This window comes from Terrapene carolina, unplaced genomic scaffold, assembly GCF_002925995.2.
Source record: "Terrapene carolina triunguis isolate 2854851 unplaced genomic scaffold, T_m_triunguis-2.0 Scaffold66, whole genome shotgun sequence".
Classification (NCBI taxonomy): Eukaryota; Metazoa; Chordata; order Testudines; family Emydidae; genus Terrapene; species Terrapene triunguis.
The window spans coordinates 55,599,476-55,618,075 of record NW_020664417.1 but is presented as its reverse complement, the minus strand read 5'-3'; the positions used below and the strand labels follow the sequence as shown (position 1 = coordinate 55,618,075).

At 41.8% G+C, this 18,600-nt stretch overlaps 1 protein-coding gene across 2 annotated transcripts in view; it reads right to left on the bottom strand.

Moving 5' to 3' along the window:
• FRYL (FRY like transcription coactivator) overlaps positions 1 to 18,600 on the bottom strand; it is a 345,908-nt gene that overhangs the window by 9,197 nt on the left and 318,111 nt on the right. For both annotated transcript variants that reach the window (XM_026647943.2, XM_026647941.2), the window contains 4 exons: positions 18,382 to 18,589; positions 14,854 to 15,003; positions 14,010 to 14,108; positions 1,712 to 1,780 (listed from right to left, as the gene is read on the bottom strand). In XM_026647943.2, coding sequence (XP_026503728.1) covers positions 1,712 to 1,780; positions 14,010 to 14,108; positions 14,854 to 15,003; positions 18,382 to 18,589 — 526 coding nt within the window. The remainder of the gene's footprint in view (positions 1 to 1,711; positions 1,781 to 14,009; positions 14,109 to 14,853; positions 15,004 to 18,381; positions 18,590 to 18,600) is intronic.

The following is an 18,600-nucleotide window of genomic DNA, read 5'->3' as shown; positions in this document are numbered from 1 at the left end:
GGCTCCGGGTATGGGATCTGGGCGGTGCTTCCCTGAGGTGGCTCCCAGGAAGCTGTCAGCATGTCCCTCCGGCCCTTAGGTTCCCGGCCAATAGGGGCTGCGGAACCAGCTCTTGTGATGGGGGCAGTGCGCAGAGCCCCCGTGGCCACCTCTATGCCTAAGATTCAGAGGGACATGACGGTAGCTTCACCGGAGCTGCACGGAGCCAGGTAGGGAGCCTGCCAGCCCCGCACCAACTGGACTTTTAATGGCCCTGTCAGCGGTGCTTGACCAGAGCCGCCAGGGTCCCTTTTCGACCGGGTGTTCTGGGCGAAATCCAGACACCTGGCAACCCTACCCCTTTCCCCTGACTTGGGTTCAGAATATAGACATCCAATAATTCTTATGGCTTAGGCCTGTCCTCTGACATATAATGCCCCTCACTTCAGATATTGGAAAAACTGATTCTCTACACATTGATTTTTCAAGATACATATACATAATTATGTGTGATTCATAAGACTTGGCAGGGTCAAAAGTCTATAGCTATTTCTACACTGTGAGCTAGGGTTGTGATTCCCCGCATACACATACTTGCACTAGCCCTCTTTGAGCTAGCATGAGTATAAACAGCAGTGTAGTTACAGTAGCACAGGTAACAGCAGGAGATGCATCGCTTAGGGGTGCTGAGTTTGAATTTGTCTAAACCAGTGGGTAGGTACTCATCTAAGCTGTGCTTCTGTTGCTGCTATCTATGCTCCTGAAGCACACAAGCTTGAGGAGAGCTAGCGCAAGTATGCACACATGAACAGGGGAATCACACCCCTAGCTCATAGCATAGGCATAGCCCAACTAGTTTTTGCGTATGTATTCTGAATTACCCAAAGGTGGGGGGAAGCTGATACAGATTAACGCGGCTACCCCTCTGAAACATGATTTTTATTACAGGATCCTAGAGGGCAGAATCAAACCCATGTACCCAACAGTAGCAAAACAATGTATGTGCTTGGATTTCCCTCCCCTCGCCATTTTACAGTACATTTAGTGAGAATATTATGCATATATTGTTTAAGAAACAAACCTTGTCTCAAGTAGACAAGGCTATTACACCCATTACAACAATTAGTAGAGTTAAAGACACGGGTGATCCTCATGCAATGTATTCATGCACATTTTTTACAAATAAGTACAACATTCAACTAATAACAATGGGTTGTTTCATATTAGATAGTAATTAGCAAAATAATATTTGACAAAGTTTCGGTCATGCTGCTACTTTAAGAATAAAACACAACAATAAAGCAAAATATTGTTCCAGAGAGGTCATACATATGTATATAGTACTAATTATATTAGATTCAGTACCGCTTTTTGGTCAGACAATCTATCTATCTGACAAGCACAGAAACAGAATACTAATCCTTTTTCTTCTAGAAACAGCTGCATAAAAGGCAGACTTGCTTCGGTACACAGATAGTATCTACCCTGCTTATCTAACTCAATGTTATTAAGCCCTGAACTGAGACTGGTTGCTCACTTTCATAAAAGACAGCCCTTTATTATTAGGCCAATACTTCATAAGAATCTAAGTTTCCAAAAGATGGTTTGATAACTGAAATGAAAAGCTTTACCAACATTCTTTAATTTTTGAGAAGATCAAAAAAGGACTTTTATTAAAGTTTTTTACTTTAATAAACTATATAAAAAGGATCCACCAGAGACAGATACCTACCTGAGCATCTGTATTGGTTCTGTGTATGCCATCATCGGCACCAAATGTCCTTTTGCAATCATATAGCCACTACAAAATAAATATAAATAATTAAAACTACTCTGCAACACAGAGCAAACCAAAGACTGTGATAAAAATACAAAAGACCTGTATTGCTATGAATACCTTCCATACCGCCCAGATCATCATCAGTGAAATTATTTAATTAATACATTTTGATATTCTCATTTTGTTTAATTCTAGTTAAAACTGTCTTTCAGATGCTTGCTGCTTGGCACTTAATTTCTTACCAGCACTGACCTTGCCAATGAATGCCACTCTTTGTTCTGCTAAGAAAAAATGCAATGTAGCAGTTACCCTGTTCCTTCCACTGGAAATTTCACACAAGCTTCATTATCCCACAGTGTGGAGGTACATGCTACCTCTAATGCTTTCATTAAATTTGGTGATTGGGGATGGATGGCAGGTGGTGGAGGAAATAGAAAATTCCTTAATTATATATGCTAAAATAATTTCCATTCAACTTGCTTTCGGAAAGATTCATTATATTATTCCTCAATACCTTTAATGGCTAAAAAGATGTGTGTCTAAAGAACACTTTGAGTAAAATGTTGATTCATTTTAGATCAGGGGTCAGCAACCTTTCAGAAGTGGTGTGCCGAGTCTTCATTTATTCACTCTAATTTAAGGTTTCGCATGCCAGTAATACAGTTTAATGTTTTTAGAAGGTCTCTTTCTATAAGTCTATAATATATAACTAAACTATTGTTGTATGTAAAGTAAATAAGGTTTTTAAAATGTTTAAGAAGCTTCATTTAAAATTAAATTAGAATGCAGAGCCCCCCAGAGCGGTGGTCAGGACCCGGGCAGTGTGAGTGCCACTGAAAATCAGCTCGCGTGCCGCCTTTGGCACGCATGCCATAGGTTGCCTACCCCTGGGTTTAGATAAATGAAAGGATAAAACCTGTTACATTTATTGGGAAATAGTATGATCAGAAAATATAATTCTCCTGTATAGCCACATGTACAACAAATGTATTCTATTGATTTCAATGAATGTTTTGTGTAAAAGACAATCATTATCTTGTAGGATGTAAAAAGTTAATATAAAACATACACAAAAACAAGCTAACAGTCTTGCTGTATAGTGCATCATTTTAGCCTACACAGCATCAAGCACATTTTGGGCACTACTGTAACACAAATAATATCAATAATGCTGAAGTAGAATATTACTGGAATAGCAATGCACCATGCTGAGATAAAGTGAAAATTATTCCCTATAACACAGAACAGGCTCTACACAATCCATGGAAGTAATTTAGCAGAATGTGTGCTGTATATCATGAATCTTATTGGAAATTTTAGTGACCTTTTCCTAACCTTTGTCTGATGCAAGAAAGGGAAAAGAAAAATGTGATTTCCCATCTGCTTAATTTAATAAAGGCTACTTAGTGAATTAACTAGGCCTGTGTGCTTATCAGAAGGAGAAGTGGAATTCTCTAAACACTGTGGTGTCAGTTTCAATTAGTGACATGGATCCCACTGTACATTTTAAATCTTGTTTTTCTTTTTATCTGACAGCATCTATCAATAATAATGATATAGTTTGCATCAGAACAAATGACATCAGAAATTGGGAACCTAATATCTACTTTTCACACTCTGTCTGATGTCTTCTTACACATTTGACATTTCTGAAATCTTAAGGAGAAAAACAATTTTTTAAATATATTTAATATATATTAGAGATCCTTGCAGTATTTACATGATACATGAAGTGCTCTATTTTCTTATATTCTCCTTTGATTCAATGGTTTTACTCTGTAATACAGATATGAGCACAATGAAAGCCTTAGTACAAGGGAACAGAACAGTAGTTCAGAAGAGCAAAATTGGACATGAAAGATCTTGGCCCAGACCCATTGGCTTAACAGTACAAAAGGGACATTGGCTTTTTGTCACTTGCTTCCTTTATGTGTGTGCTGTAAAGGGACATGCTAGGGACCATTCTTGCTAGTGTAAGTTACAGAAGCCCTGTGGATGTTCTGACTTGCACTGGTAGGTGGTTTGGCTCCCAGCTAATACCAGGATCAGTGGAAGCAAAAAGAGAAGGTTACTCACCTTGTGCAGTAACTGAGGTTCTTCGAGATCGTTGTCCCTGTGGGTGCTCCACGTTAGGTGTTTGTAATCAGAGATTTGTAGTAGCAGTGCCATCTCGCTCCGAGTGCTTACCTACTGTGCACAGGCAACTGTCCCCCAGGTCCTTTTCCACCCCAGAGAATCAAAGTGAAACTCTGAAGTAGAGAGGATGGGGGGGCGGGGGGGTAGTGGAGCACCCACAGGGACAACCATCTCGAAGAATCTTAGTTACTGCACAAGGGAAGTAACCTTCTCTTCTTCTTCGAGGAGTGTCCCCGTGTGTGCTCCACTTTAGGTGACTGTTGAACAGTGCCCTTCAGTGGAGGGGAGGGGCCTCAGAGTTGGTTCAGTGACCATAGATAGCACTGAGAGTCCAAACTGAGCGTCTGCAGCTGACTGCTGTTCTAACGTGTAATGTTTAGTAAAAGTATGGGCAAATGCCCAGGTAGCTGCTTTGCAAATGTCCGTGATGGGTACATTATTGAGAAAGGCCACCGATATTGATAACGCTCTGGTCGAGTGACTGCAAACTCCCGGTGGAGCCGGTAGATTGTTGTTTTGGTAACACAAATGGATACAGCTTGATACCCATTTAGACAATCTCAGTTTTCAAATAGTTTGACCCTTGGAACGTTCTGTTATAGAGAGAAATAGTCTAGATGACTTCCTGAATGTTTTTGTCCTTTCTAGGTAGAAAGCTAGCACTCTGCAAACATCTAGCATGTGAAGTGATGCCTCCCTGAGGTCAGCATGCGGTTTTGGAAAAAATGCAGGTAAGTATATGGGTTGATTTAGGTGAAATGGGGAGGCCACCTTGGGTATAAATTTGGGATGCGGCCGTAAGATCACTTTATCTTTGAAAAATGTGGCATAAGGTGGTTGTGCCATCAGGGCACCTAATTCCCGAACCCGTCTTGCTGACATGATGGCAATGAGAAAGGCCACCTTCATGGATAAGTGTAACAGAGAACAAGTTGCTAGGAGTTCAAACGGTTTCCCCATGAGACTGCGGAGAATAAGGTTAAGAAAGATCCCATGTAGGGGCAGGGTCTTTTAGGGTGGGTAAGTGTTTTCTATGCCCTTTAGGAAGCATTTAGTAGTTGGGTGAGCAAAGATAGTGACTCCGTCCACCTTGTTGTGGAATGAAGTGATGGCGGCCCGGGGTACCCTGAGGGAGCTGTTAGATAACCCTGATTTCTTAAGGTCCTGTATCTAGTCAGGTATCCTGGGTAATGGGGCCGACCATGGAGAAATATGGTTGTCCTGGCACCAAATGCAGGATTGGGTCCACTGCTGTATGTATATTTTTCGTGTGGTTAGTCTTCAACTGTTCAGTAGGACATCTTTCACTTCCTCAGAATAGTCTTTGTAAATCCCTGTTAGCCATGGAGTAAACAGGCCTTGAGATGGAGAAGGGATAGGTTGGGGTGACTGACGCGTCCTGAGTCCTGCATCAGAAGGTGAGGTATTATTGGAAGGGTTTGAGTTGGCTTCACTGCCATCTGTCCCAGGTATGGGAACCAGGGTTGTCCGGGCCATGTGGGTGCGATGAGAATTATCCTGGATTTGTCCGGCTTGATCTTGTGACTCAGGAGTGGGATCGGCAGGAATGCATACAATAGTGGTGTTTCCCACTTTATTAGGAGAGCGTTGCCCAAGGAGTAGCGTCCCAGTCCAACTCGGGGGCAGTATTGAGGATACTTTGCGTTCTGAGTTGTGAACAGATCTATAATGGGGAACCCCAGAGATTGAATATGGCTGTGAGAGTTGCATTATCCAGCTCCCATTTGTGGGTTCGTGAGAAGTCTCTGCTCAGTTGGTCCGCTGTCGTGTTCTGACATCCTGGCAGGTAAGATGCCGAAATGTCTATGTTGTTGGTGATGCACCAGTTCCAGAGGCTATTGCCTCTGTGCACAGAAGGTATGATCACACTCCCCCTTGGCAGTTTATATAGAACATGCATGCGATATTGTCCGTAAGGATCTTGACAGTTGTGTTTTGGATCAAGGGAAGGAAGTGCTCTCATGCATTTCTGACAGGCCTTAGTTCTAGTATGTTTATGTGTAGGTTGGGTTCTACTGGAGACCAGCGACTCTGGATGGTGTTGTTGTGTAAATAGCTCCCCATCCCACAAGGGACACGTCCATAGTGATCGTTCTAGTAGGAGCTTTCTGTTGGAAGGAGACACCTGAGCAGACGTTCTGTGCCTGTGTCCACCATGTGAGCAAGTCCTTTACCCTGCGGGGCATAATGAGACGTCTGTTGAGAGAATGTTTGTGTGGTATGTAGATGGTGCAAAACCAGGCCTGTAAGCATCTCATGTGTAGCCTGGCAGGCTTTATGACAAGTGTCGTTTCAGTCATGTGCCCCAAAAGTTGTAAGCACATTCTGGCGGACGTTTGTGGACTGTCCGTCATCGTTGTAATCAAACTGGTTAAGGTGAGGAAGCACTGTTCGGGTAACCCCGCTTTGTGGTGAAGCAATCGAGGGAGGTTCCTATAAATTCCAGTTGTTGGACAGGAACCATGGTGGACTTCTGCACTTTTATCTGTGGTCCGAGATCTTTAAAGAGGATTACCATGGTTTGTGTGGCGTTTAGTGCTGCACATTGTGTCGGTGCCCTTAAAAGACAGTCGTCTAGGTATGGAAAAATCATCACCCCACAGTTTTCTGAGGTGAGCTGCAATGACCGTGAGGACCTTGGAAAAGACTCTTAGGATGGTTGACAGGCCGAAGGGGAGCACTCTGTATTGGAAATGTTGGTGTCCCAGGGTGAATTGCAGGAATCATCTGTGCGCTGGGTGAATGGTAACATGAAAGTAAGCGTTTGTAGGGCGAGGGCCGAGAGCCAGTCTCCTTTCTCTAATGCCGGAATTATCGTGGCAAGAATCACCATTTTGAAACGTTGCTTTCTCACGAATTTGTTGAGTTGTCCTAAATCCAGGATGGGTCTCCATCCACTGGTCTTTTTCTGAGTGAGAAAATAATGGGAATAAAACCCTCTCCCCCTGTATTGATCTGGTACTGGTTCTAAGGCCCCTAATTGTAGAAAGTGGTTTATTTCCTGTTGTAACAGGGGCTTGTGAGAGGGGTCCCTGAAGAGGGACGGGTAAGGAGGGTTGTGTAGGTGGAATAGAGATGAAGGGGATGGAGTAACCCTTCTGGATAATTTACAAAAAAACCATCTGTCTGTAGTGACTGTGTTCCAGACTGGGTAGTATGGTGACAGATGGTCTCCAAAACGGGCTGGAGATCGGGTCTAGTTCCAGGATCAAAGAATGTGGGGGGTCTCATGCCCTCGACCAAATCTTCAAAATGATTGTCTGAAAGTAGATGGTTGAGACATGAAAGGCTGATCTTGGTTCTGCCTGCATCTCGTCTGTCTCTGTTTACAGCATTGGTCACACTGTCTTTGTGGCTGGATGTATGGGGCAGTTCGGAATCGCTGTTTGTAAAATCTGCCGTTTCTTTTTGTTCACAGGTACATAGATACGCAGGGATTTTAAGGTGGCCCTGGAGTCCTTCAGAGTATGTAAAGACACATCTGTGTTTTCCGCAAAGTTTATGACCCTGAAAGGGTAAATCCTCAACTGTGGCCTGGACCTCCCTAGGTAACCTGGAAAGGTGAAGCCAGGATGCCTGATGCATGACCACAGAGGTAGCGATGGAGCGTGCTGCCATGTCTATGGGGTCAAGAGAGGCCTGTAAGGCCGTTTTGGCAATGAGAGACCCTTCGGAGACGTTAGCCTTGTATTGTTCTTTTTTTGTCATCAGGCAAATGTTCTCTAAAATGTCAACTTTTATTGAACAGGTTGTGTATGTATTTAGCTAGAAAGGCTGAATAATTAGCTATGCGAAATTGGAGCATGGTTGAGGAATAGGCTTTCTGCCCGAACAGGTCTAGCCCAGGGGTTCTCAAACTGGGGGTCGGGACCCTTCAGGGGGTCGTGAGGTTATTACATGGAGGGTCGCGAGTTGTCAGCCTCTACCCCAAACCCCGCTTTGCCGCCAGCATTTATAATGGTATTAAATATATAAAAAAGTCTTTTTAATTTATAAGGCGGGGGGGGGGGGGAGTCCGCACTCAGAGTCTTGCTATGTGAAAGGGGTCACCAGTACAAAAGTTTGAGAACCACTGGTCTAGCCTTTTCCAGTCCTTATAGTAAGGGTTGGTTCTAGACTGGTGCTCTTTTCCCCTTTGATTAACAGCCTCGACCACCGAGTTCGGTGTAGGGTGAGTGAACAGAAACTCGGCCCCTTTAGCTGGCACATAACATTTCTTGTCAGATCTCTTACAAGAAGGCAGGGGTGTGGCAGGTGTCTGCCTGATTATTATTGCAGGGTCCATTATGGCAGGATTGATAGGCAGTGCAATTTTTGCTGATGGAGATGCCTGGAGGATGTCTGTAAGCTTGTGTTGGGTTTCTGGTAGCTCTGCTAAGGACATGTCTAGGGATTCAGCTACCCTCTTGAAAAGGTCCTGGAAGGATTTGAAATCATCCCAATGTGTGTGGGGGATGGTATTATTGTTTCGTCTGGCAATGAAGATGAAATGTGGGTGGGCGGCATGCTCGGGTTCCTCTATCTCCTCCTCCTGCGTTTCTGAGGGAGCTGGGGCAGGTGGTGAAGGGGATCGTGTTGCTCTAGACCTTGGTGGAATGGGGGGGGGGGAGGTCTGAGGTTCTGAGCCCTATATAATGCCCACAGATCCCAGTATACCCAGTTGGGTAGAAAAGTCATGGGAGGTGGCACTCACGGTTGAGCCTGCCAGCGTCACATGTCAGCAGATGTGTGATGTTGAGAGGGTCCTGGCTTAGGGGAGAAATGGCGAGGGGTACATGTCCCTGCCTCATCCTCTTCTTCCTCATCGTTTGAGTTGGGAGTAGCTGAGCCAATGGGAGTAGCCACCAGGCTTGGTCCCAGTCTCGCTGGGGTACCGTCAGTACCGAATAGGAGCGTGTCAGACGTTGAAGTAATCATGAGGTTCACCTGTCGCATAAATTGCTGTGGTACCGGGAGTCTCGGTGATGGGGATGTCAGCATGCTGTGGCATGGGAGCAGAGTAAGAGCTGTCAGTACTGATGGCTTACTGTATTGCATAGGTACAGCAGGTGGCACCATTGCACTACTCAGTGCCGAGATTTTCTTTGGCTCTGTTGGTGCCGACCTGGGAGATTTGGTTTTAGGGCGCGTACCTCCATGAGAGCTTGCCCACACTGGGTCCTTAGACCCTTGAGAAGTCTTGGTACTGGACATTCCCGGTGCCTTGCGGTCCAACGCTTTCAGTGCCGTTGGTACCAGGGCAGATTTTCCACTGGGAGATTGCTTTCTTTTGGGCGAATCTCGCTGTGGGGAAGAGCGAGACCGCTTTTTAATAGCCTTTTTGGGAACAGGCTCTTTAGCAGATGTTTTTGAGGTAGATCCCATCAGATGCTGCTGCTGGTGACTGGTGGCTAGGAGGCATTCTCGACTCGGGGTCGCAGGCTGGTCTGAGGGATTTCTCCATCATGAGGAGTTTCAACTGGAGGTCCCTAGTCTTCCTTGTCCTAGCACACAATTTTTTGCAGTGTGGACACTTCTGAGTAATGTGGGTCTCACCGAGGCAGCGGACACACTGTGTGTGGCCGTCCACTACGGGGATCGAAAGTCTGCAAGTCAGGCAGCGTTTAAAGCCGGGAGAGCCAGGCATGCCTGAGAGGGTACTTGTTTTGAGAAAGAAGGAGAATAAGTCCATATTTGGGTCTCTGTTCTTGTTGTCGAAGCCGGCAACCCGCCTAGGAGGTGAGGGTGGGGAACGGCTAACAAAATTTTTTTTTTGGAAAGATTTTAAGTAAAATATAAACTAGAGGATAAATAATTAAATGAAAGTCTAATAAGTCTGGGAAAACAGAAAACTGCTGAGGTATGTAAGATTAAGAGAGGCACTGCTGTCGCTCCGACTCAAGCCAAAGGTGGTAGAGAAGGAACTAGGGGACGGTTGGCTGCGCACGCTAGGTAACCGCTTGGAGCAGTGTGAGATGGCTGCTATGCGTGCATGACCAACCGGGGCACTGCTACTACAAATCTCTGATTACAAATGCAGTGCACCAAAACATCTAACGTGGAGCACCCAAAGGGACACTCCTTGAAGAAGAAAGCTGGCTTACAGACACCTTTATCTCCCCACCTCAGCTGTGCTGGGTGTGAGTTCCATGCAGCTACAGCTCACACTCCTATTTTTAACATGTGCCATTCAAAGTCTAAGGAGGTTAATACAATACACAACATACAAATGTCATATACAATGCACTTTTTCAGGATAAAGTTTGTAAAACAGATTTACAATTAGGCTCATAATTCTTGGGGTTGACTCTAGAGGCCAGTAGTTTAATATACCACACAGATTGCTTTTATACAATTATTACCTATTAGAATATAGCCAACCAATTTTCTTCAATCACTTTCTGTATGTCTCATTAGCTTTTGTTAGCCAATACATATATGTTAGGCATAGTATGCACCACGTTAAAAGGCATTATGTGCATGGTATTAATATAAAAAGTGTAGGGAAGTTATGTTAACTGAATGTAATATGCTCTTCCTACAATTCTGTTCACCCACATAATGTATCCTGCAACACTTTGAAAACCTGAAGTCAGCTTTGGTATTAGAAAACAGGAAACTTGCCAAAGCAAAGATGCAAGAATACTTTGTACCAAGTACAGTTAGGGGAAACTTTCATGGCTCATCAGTACTTGGAATGGAATATCAGATGAGATATGGGAAAGTACAGGGAGGTACCTTTATGGACCGGTACCTGGAATGCTAGTGGCCAAACGAAAAATAAGGAAAGTACAGAACAACAAGCTAAAGAACTGGTGTGAACTGGATTTTAGCGATGTGTAAAGAGTTTTGTAACTTGTAAAGTCATCCAATAAATACTGCTAGCTGAAATACTCATCTCTGAAGCATGCAATCTGTGTATGGTGAACACGCTGTGAGAATTTGTATGTCTGTCTTGTACTACTTTGTTTTTAAACAATAAATTTGGCTAAGTTAGGTTAATTGGTCTCTTGAACATTTTAAAGAATGAACAGCAACTGCAGTAAAACAATTGGCTACACCGTTGAATCAATATTTTTTTGTGCCTTGTTTATTTAACTTCACTGTGCTTTAGCTCAACGCTTCTGAAGACTCCCAAATCTACATTCATTGTATAATACGCAAACGATTGTGAACAAAGAATGAACTCATTGAAGAAATGAAAAGAATATGTTTCAAAATTGTAGAACAAGAAAATTGTTGGGAGAAAATTAGCCACTATTTCTAAATTAAATTATATTATGCTAACTAAAACTGATAAAAGTTTTACCATTTTTTTTCTTGATGTAAATTAAAAGAATAAACAGCCAAATCTGCCTTAGGCTCTCAGTTGTTTCAGAACAATTTCTCTGACCCAATGAAACCTTTGCCCTGCCCTAATCACTCACAAATACTGCAGTAGAAGACAGGCTGAACACAGAAATAGTCCTTGGGCAGTCTTTTGACAGCATCACTACAGAAAACGTGTGCTCCTCTGTGATATATTGACAGAGGCCATCATTAACTTCCATACACCAGATTCCTTTATATAAACAAAATATAGAGTACTCAAAGAGATTCTGCATTATCTTTATGCATAGAATAATCTATAACAAAAAATGAAAATACAAAAATATAGTTGAAAATTTAAAGTACATTTATGGTTAGAAAGGTGACTAAGATTGATACTTTCTTATTCAACAATTAGAAAAAAAATCACACGTGTATAATGGGCAATTAACTCACTGAGAAACAATCCACATGGAGAGAATCTGTCCCTACTCTGCCTCAGACTTCATGGGTGATCTTGGGCAAGTCACTTAGCCTTTCTGTGCCTCAGTTCTCCATCTATAAAATGGGGAAAATAATATTTCCCTATTTCACAGGGATGTAAGAATATATACATTACAGATTGTGTGGCACTCTGATACTTTGGTAATGGGGCCATCCCTATGATTAGATGAGATTTAAACTTAATCAGAAATATAGTTAGTACAAGACACTTATACTTGTGCTTCTCATAATCCAATTATTGTTTAGGATTTATCAGGTTTTTAAAAAATGGAAGTAGTGGGATACTAGTAAGGGTAACAAACTAATACTAATAAACAAGCAGACCTTTTTTATTTGAGCCATCTACTAAACATAAAAAATGAATTCTCTTGATTTTGGCTGCAATGATGATTTTGAAAAGACTAAGATGAAACCATGTGTTTCATTTATGTTTTGATTTAGTCTCATCTCAAACTAAAAAGCGTCTTGGCTGAGAATACAGTAGCCTTTCTAATAAACCTAATTGAAATTTCTTTCCCTAACTGTATATTTAAAAGGACAATGCCAACTAGAAAAATCACCTCTGTGTGAAAATTTAGGATCTATTATGGTGTGATTTCTAATATTACTGTAACTGGAGGAGACTAGAGTGAAAAAAATGCCTTTTTTTTTACAAAAAGAACAGGAGTACTTGTGGCACCTTAGAGACTAACAAATTTATTTGAGCATAAGCTTTCGTGGGCTACAGCCCACTTCTTCAGATGCATCCTGTTCTTTTTGCGGATACAGACTAACACGGCTGCTACTCTGAAACCTCTTTTTTACAGTTTGTTTACTTTGTGCATTTGATAGAACTTTGGATCTGATCCAACTCCCACTGAAGTCAGTGGCAGACTCTCCATTGACTCCAATTAAAATTAGATCAAGTTCTCTTCAGTATAGTCAGTTTCACTGTTTCCTCTGTATAATTAATTTTCCCCCCAGCTAAAGAAGACCCTTAATAATATCACAGACAGGACAAAAAAAGTCTTTATTAAAAATGTTAAAAAAACTCTTTTTAATAAAATTCAGGAAACACAATTAAAAGGCTCTAATAAAAACTAGAGAGTTTTCAAAAACGTTTCTCCATGAAGTTCAAACTGATGGAGTCTAATTAAGTATGGAGATACTTTACCCAGGAAACTGGATGCCTCTTGAGATTCCTTCTAACAAAAATGGGGCAGCATGTCTGAACCATTTGATAGGTGATTGCAAGTGTGATGTGTTTATGGTCATTACATACTTTGAGTGGTGTAAGATTGATGTTTAACACACAACCCGATGCCTACTTGAATCTATTAGGGAAATACCAAAAGAGACCATTTATGTTTTCAAAACAGAAGAGCTAGAAAGACCAAATTCAGAGCCAATGTCCCAGGCTCACATCTTTGGATATATCAATGGATGCAAGCCCGTAGGGTAAGCCTGCATGCAACTGACTCAGTACATTTCCTGAGCAGCTTCTGAGAAGACTTCTATAGATCAACAGCAACATTTTCAAAATGTCCTCTCCAAATGGCACCCCAGTGGTCAGTGACAACAGTACCAGCACTACCCTTCCCAGAGGCCGATCCCTTTTCTAGACAATTACTCCTACACAGGTGTGTACAAATTGCATCTCTTCCTGCATCTGCAGAGGTGAATCTGGTTCCATATTTTCTTTTAGTTGGAGAAAGGGAAAGCTGTTTGAATTTCCTGAGTTAGTATCCTTCTAAAGTCAGTGTCATGACATTGGTTCACAAAAACAAGTGCACATGCTTTGCTGAAAGTTCAATTTTTAAACCTACTGCACTTTGTACAGAGGCTAGGCATTAAATATACCTTCAGGGTCTAAACTATTTCATCATATTGTCTAAATGTCAACTTTATTTTAAATCTCAGCACCACAGACCCTCTCTACCCCATAGTACTTATATAAAGGAGTAACAAGCCTATGATGAGTTCAGCATTGATGCTAAAATTCTCTTTTACCTTTTGAACATCTAACAATTACCCATAAATACAGTAAAAAAGCAATATGTGTAGGTAGGTGCAACAACTACCCATAGCACAAACAACTCTTTCAAACTATACACAACAGAACAGAGAATGCTAGTAACAAAAGGGAGCAAGCTATTCCATCAGTATGCCACAGCAATTTCTTTTTTAACTTTAAGTCTACTATTTTGTTTGAGATACAAGACAGACATGTAGCTTTTTAAAATCTCCTTGATAATCTCTTGAAATTCTAGTATTCTCTTAAATTCTAAAAAAGGCATCAGCCTATGGAATAACGCAGACTCACCTGCTCTGCTGCCTCTCTTTTGGCATTATAGGTATCTAGATGTTCTTGGAGCTCTAGAACGCTGAACTTCAACATTTCTAGTAAGCCACAGGACATCAGCTAGAATAGAAAAATATTTTTTTTTCTACAAACAAATTAAACACTTAAATTGTTAGACCACATTTGGGATATCACATAAAACTAGCTGTTGTGCACATCACATGTAAAACCTCTGTTTTTAGGTTTAAACAAACATTTGCAGCCACATCACCCCAATCTGAGATCCAGTAAGATCTTGTAAGGTAAGCAGGGTTGTGCCTAGTTAGAACTTGGATCAGAGACCTCAAAGGAACTCTGACCATTTATAAATAGAAGGATATTGAATGCCCCCCCCCCCCGATGCACCATTTAGTTTGACAAATGAAACCTTGTAAAGAACAGTGAGTGAAATTAATTGATGTCTACTATCTAAGTCAATCCATTGTTTGTCCTTACCATATAGAAGTTACTTGCGAGAAATAATTATATTTAACAATTTTTGTATAATTAGAAAGAGCTATATTTCACAACTGAATTTACAGCTAGAAACTATTGTTTTAATACTCTTCTGTTTCATTTATACAAATTAATCTTTTTTATTTTTAAATACAAGTACTATCTATGCTGCTGCAATTAGTGACAATGGGAGAGATTGTCAAAGGCACTACTATCTGTTGGCTGCCTACTATCTGAGGGCTGAAAAAATTCCCTCAATATTATTTTGCAAAGGTTGAACAATAAAACATTCTGTGCCCCTGCAGAAAGATTACTAAATAATAGATATTTTAATCTAGCACTGTATTGCTGACTGTACATGAGATTTTACCGTTTCAGCATCAATAAAGACTGTTGGGCATTCTGAACACATCATCATCACCTCCAGCGAACTTTTAAATTTTGTTCCAATACGCTGTAGACCTTCACCAAGAAAACTGATTGAATCATTTGTTATAGTCCCAAACTTTCTTTGAATGGTCTAGAAGAACAAAAAATAGAAAGAAATATTTACTTTGCATTACTTCCTTTTTTCCTTTCTTTTTCCAGATAAAGGAAATCTTTTTTCTATTATGACAAAGAATTTCTATGTAAACTATTGTTGTTTATGACAACACACTTTTTTTTGTAATTATTAAATTACACACACACACACACAAAATATAGACTGTTTGCATGATAAAAGCAGTAAAATATTATAAGAAGGGGAATAGTTCCCAAAATTATGGTACTATATATTGCCTTCAGTCAGGGATGAATGCATTATTTAGGAGTAGTAAATCCACAATTTAAGATTGTAAGCTCTTTTGGGGCAGGGATTCTTTTTGTACAATGCCTACTTCAATAGGATCTTTGTCCATGACTGGGGCTGGTAAATGCTACGATAATACAAATAAATAGGACCCTACCAAATTCATGGTCTATTTTGGTCAATTTCACAGCCAGTTTTTTTTTTTAAATTAGTCAATTTCATGTTTTCAGATAGTTACATCTGAAATTTCACAGTGGTGTAACTGTGGGAATCCCGACCCAAAAGGCGGTCAGGGTGGAAGGGCTGCAAGGCTATTGTAGGGGGGTCATGGGATTGACACCCTTACTGCTGCCCTGCTGCTGGCAGAGGCGCTGCCTTCAGAGGTAGGCAGCCAGAGAGGAAGGCCGCTGGCTGGGAGCCCGCTCTAAAGCCAGCGCCACCGCCAGTGGCAGCACAGAAGTGAGGGTGATAGGGCATGGGGGGTGGGGGGGGGACTTACCATATGTCTGGTTTTCTCAGTAGTCTCCTCCATGCTCGGGGGGGGGACAGGAGGCAACAGCTGGAGCTGCAGCCTCCCAACACAAGGGTGGAAGGGGGAGTGACAGCTGGAGCCACGGCGCTTTCTGCTGCTGGGGGAGATCCTGGAGGTGGGTATGACCCATCCTAGGAGCAGTCCCTGCAGGGGAAGAGGAACTCTCATTCCTCCCCATTTCCAGTGGACTAGCAGCTGGAGCCCTGTGCAGGGTAGAAGATCCCATGAAATCTGGCACCTAGCTAGGGAAGATTAGATTTCACAGTCCGTGACATGTTTTTCACGGCTGTGAATTTGGTAGGGTCCTACAAATAAATGATAATAAGTGATTTATGCAGGTCATCATCAACAAGTGCCAATTAAAAGTTTAAGCCAGCAAACACCATCATATATTTGATATAACATAGAAAATAGTACTTTAGAAAACTTTTAAAATTATGTTTATTCATTTTTTTAAATTAAATATGTTTATAAGACTATGGTTCTGACCTAGTATGTTCCTATAAATTCTTTTTATAATACCTGAAAAATTACATACAAAAGATCTACATTCAAATACTGTTAGTAAGATTGCAAAGTCAAGCACTCAGTAGCTAGGAAATGCCAGGATTAAGGTTGTCTGTTCAACCTTCATTCTGCTACTTGCACTTATGCGTTATGATCACGGCCCCCTCACAATGGACAGATTCTATAGCAGGTACTCCTTAGTTCAGTAGCAGGAAACTCTCAATTCCACAGAAATACTAATTAGCTCAATTTGTTGATTTTTCATAATATGCTGCTGAATTCTCTACATTTTATGGAGCCTCCGGGTAACAGAGAACAGTTACTCCCAATGTAACTAGATGCTCAGGGACACTGTGAAAAGAGCACTCAGCTTTTCTCTGTCATTGCTACTCCAAATGGGGGTTTGGGGCTATGGTGCAGGAGTGGGGTGTGGTCACAAGAGGCCCCTTGCCTTCTTGTGGTATGCCTATGGACCCCAATTACCTTAATCCAGCCCTGCACACGTCAGAGCCTGGGTGAGATGGAAATCTCCCCATCGCCTGCAGCCCAATGACTTGGCCCTGGTTTGCTACATTCCCCCCAGGGCACACACCTTCACAGCTAGTCAAGGTTAGTACTCAGGAGCCAGGGAGAGCTGTTGCTCTGCTTTCTGGCTCCCCCTTTTATGAACATCAGGGAAAGAGAGAGTGCTGCTTATGTAATGCACTCCCCCTTGTGGTGAAAGCAGCAGAGAGAGAGGAAGCTGAAGCCAGGCCATGGTGGAGCAGGGAGGACTAAAATGGCAGGTATCTGTAGCCAAAGCGCGAAATTCCACAGCATATGATAAAATGACAAATTCAGCAGAGAATCAGAGTATATGGGGTACTGATTGTGATACAGTCTTTAATTACAAAATCACATACTTTTTTTCCTCACTGGATCCCTGCCTCATTCAGTGCACAGGATGGATGGTGATCAGGGAATGAATGAGGGTTATGTAGTGAATGAACCTGCTGTCTGAACCATCCCTTCTTCATTTATTGCAGAATTTGAAAGGTGTATAGTGAATGAGGCAGGGGACTGCAGCAAGAGAAATGATGGTTTCCTGGTCAAGGCAGTTGAATGCCACCCAGTAGGACTGTGTTGTATCATTACCTCTGTCACAGACTTCCTGTGCAATGCTGAACAAAATCACTTACATCAACATTTTCACAAGTGGATACTAATAGTTTGTTTCTCTTCTTCTGGGTGCCCAACTTCAGATAGCTGTGGTCTGATTTTCAGAGAAGTTGAGCACTTGTAACTATAGCTGAATTAACTGGGAGTTGATGCTCAAGCCTCTGGCAGTAAGACAGTGTAGTCTGGAGGAATGAGCACAGAATTGGGGTCAGGAGGTCTTGAATAATATTTGCTCTGCCACTCACGCACTGTGTGGCCTTGATCAAGTCACTTTGTCTTTCTGCGTCAGTTTCACTGAGGTAATAGTACTTATCCACCTCCTCACAGGATATTGGGAGGATTAATGAATGCCTAATCTGCAGTGCTTAGAACATATCAAGTGCTATAAAAATGCTAAGTACTCTGAAAAAATCAGGCCCTAGCTGGGCTCCCAATCATTGAGGCAACCTAAATTAACAGAAATTTTTGAACTTAATCTCTAGTGTATCAATTCTCTTTCTGTGAAAAATCTCCTTACCTCGTGGGGTTTTGTGAAGATAAACTCAATAATATTTGTTAGGCTGGCATACTTTGGTGATGAGTGCCACAGAAAAGCTCATGAAGAAATCAATAACTCTGCAATCAGCAAAGGGTTTGGATGATGTTCAGTAAAAAACAAAGTGTGTGTGGGGTGGGACACACAAATGATGAGGATAAAAAGAAATACTGAACAGATGCCTCATTTCCTGCACAGTATCCATCCTCTGAATTGAATGAGGCAGGGTCCTGTGGAAAAAATACTTCATGATCATATAACAACATTATTTTAATATAGTTGAATTATTTATGGTAGTGTCAGGCCTTGGAGAATTAATTAGAAAAATAAGCTGTTTGGAAAAGGGTCAGAAACTAATTAGTAATGAGTCACTGACCTGAAATAATCTGGAGAACACATGAAAAGTATAGACTGCACAAGATCCATCAGTGTCTGACAGCATCTGATTGACATGGCAGCGCCAGGCCTCCTCTTCATCATCATATGCCACTGGTTGAAAAGCTGCCAATATGGCAGAAAGAAATGGTGAAGGTGGTGGGGAAGTCTGTACTTCTGGAAAACCATCCTGTTCTTCCTCATCTTGGCTGTAAATAAA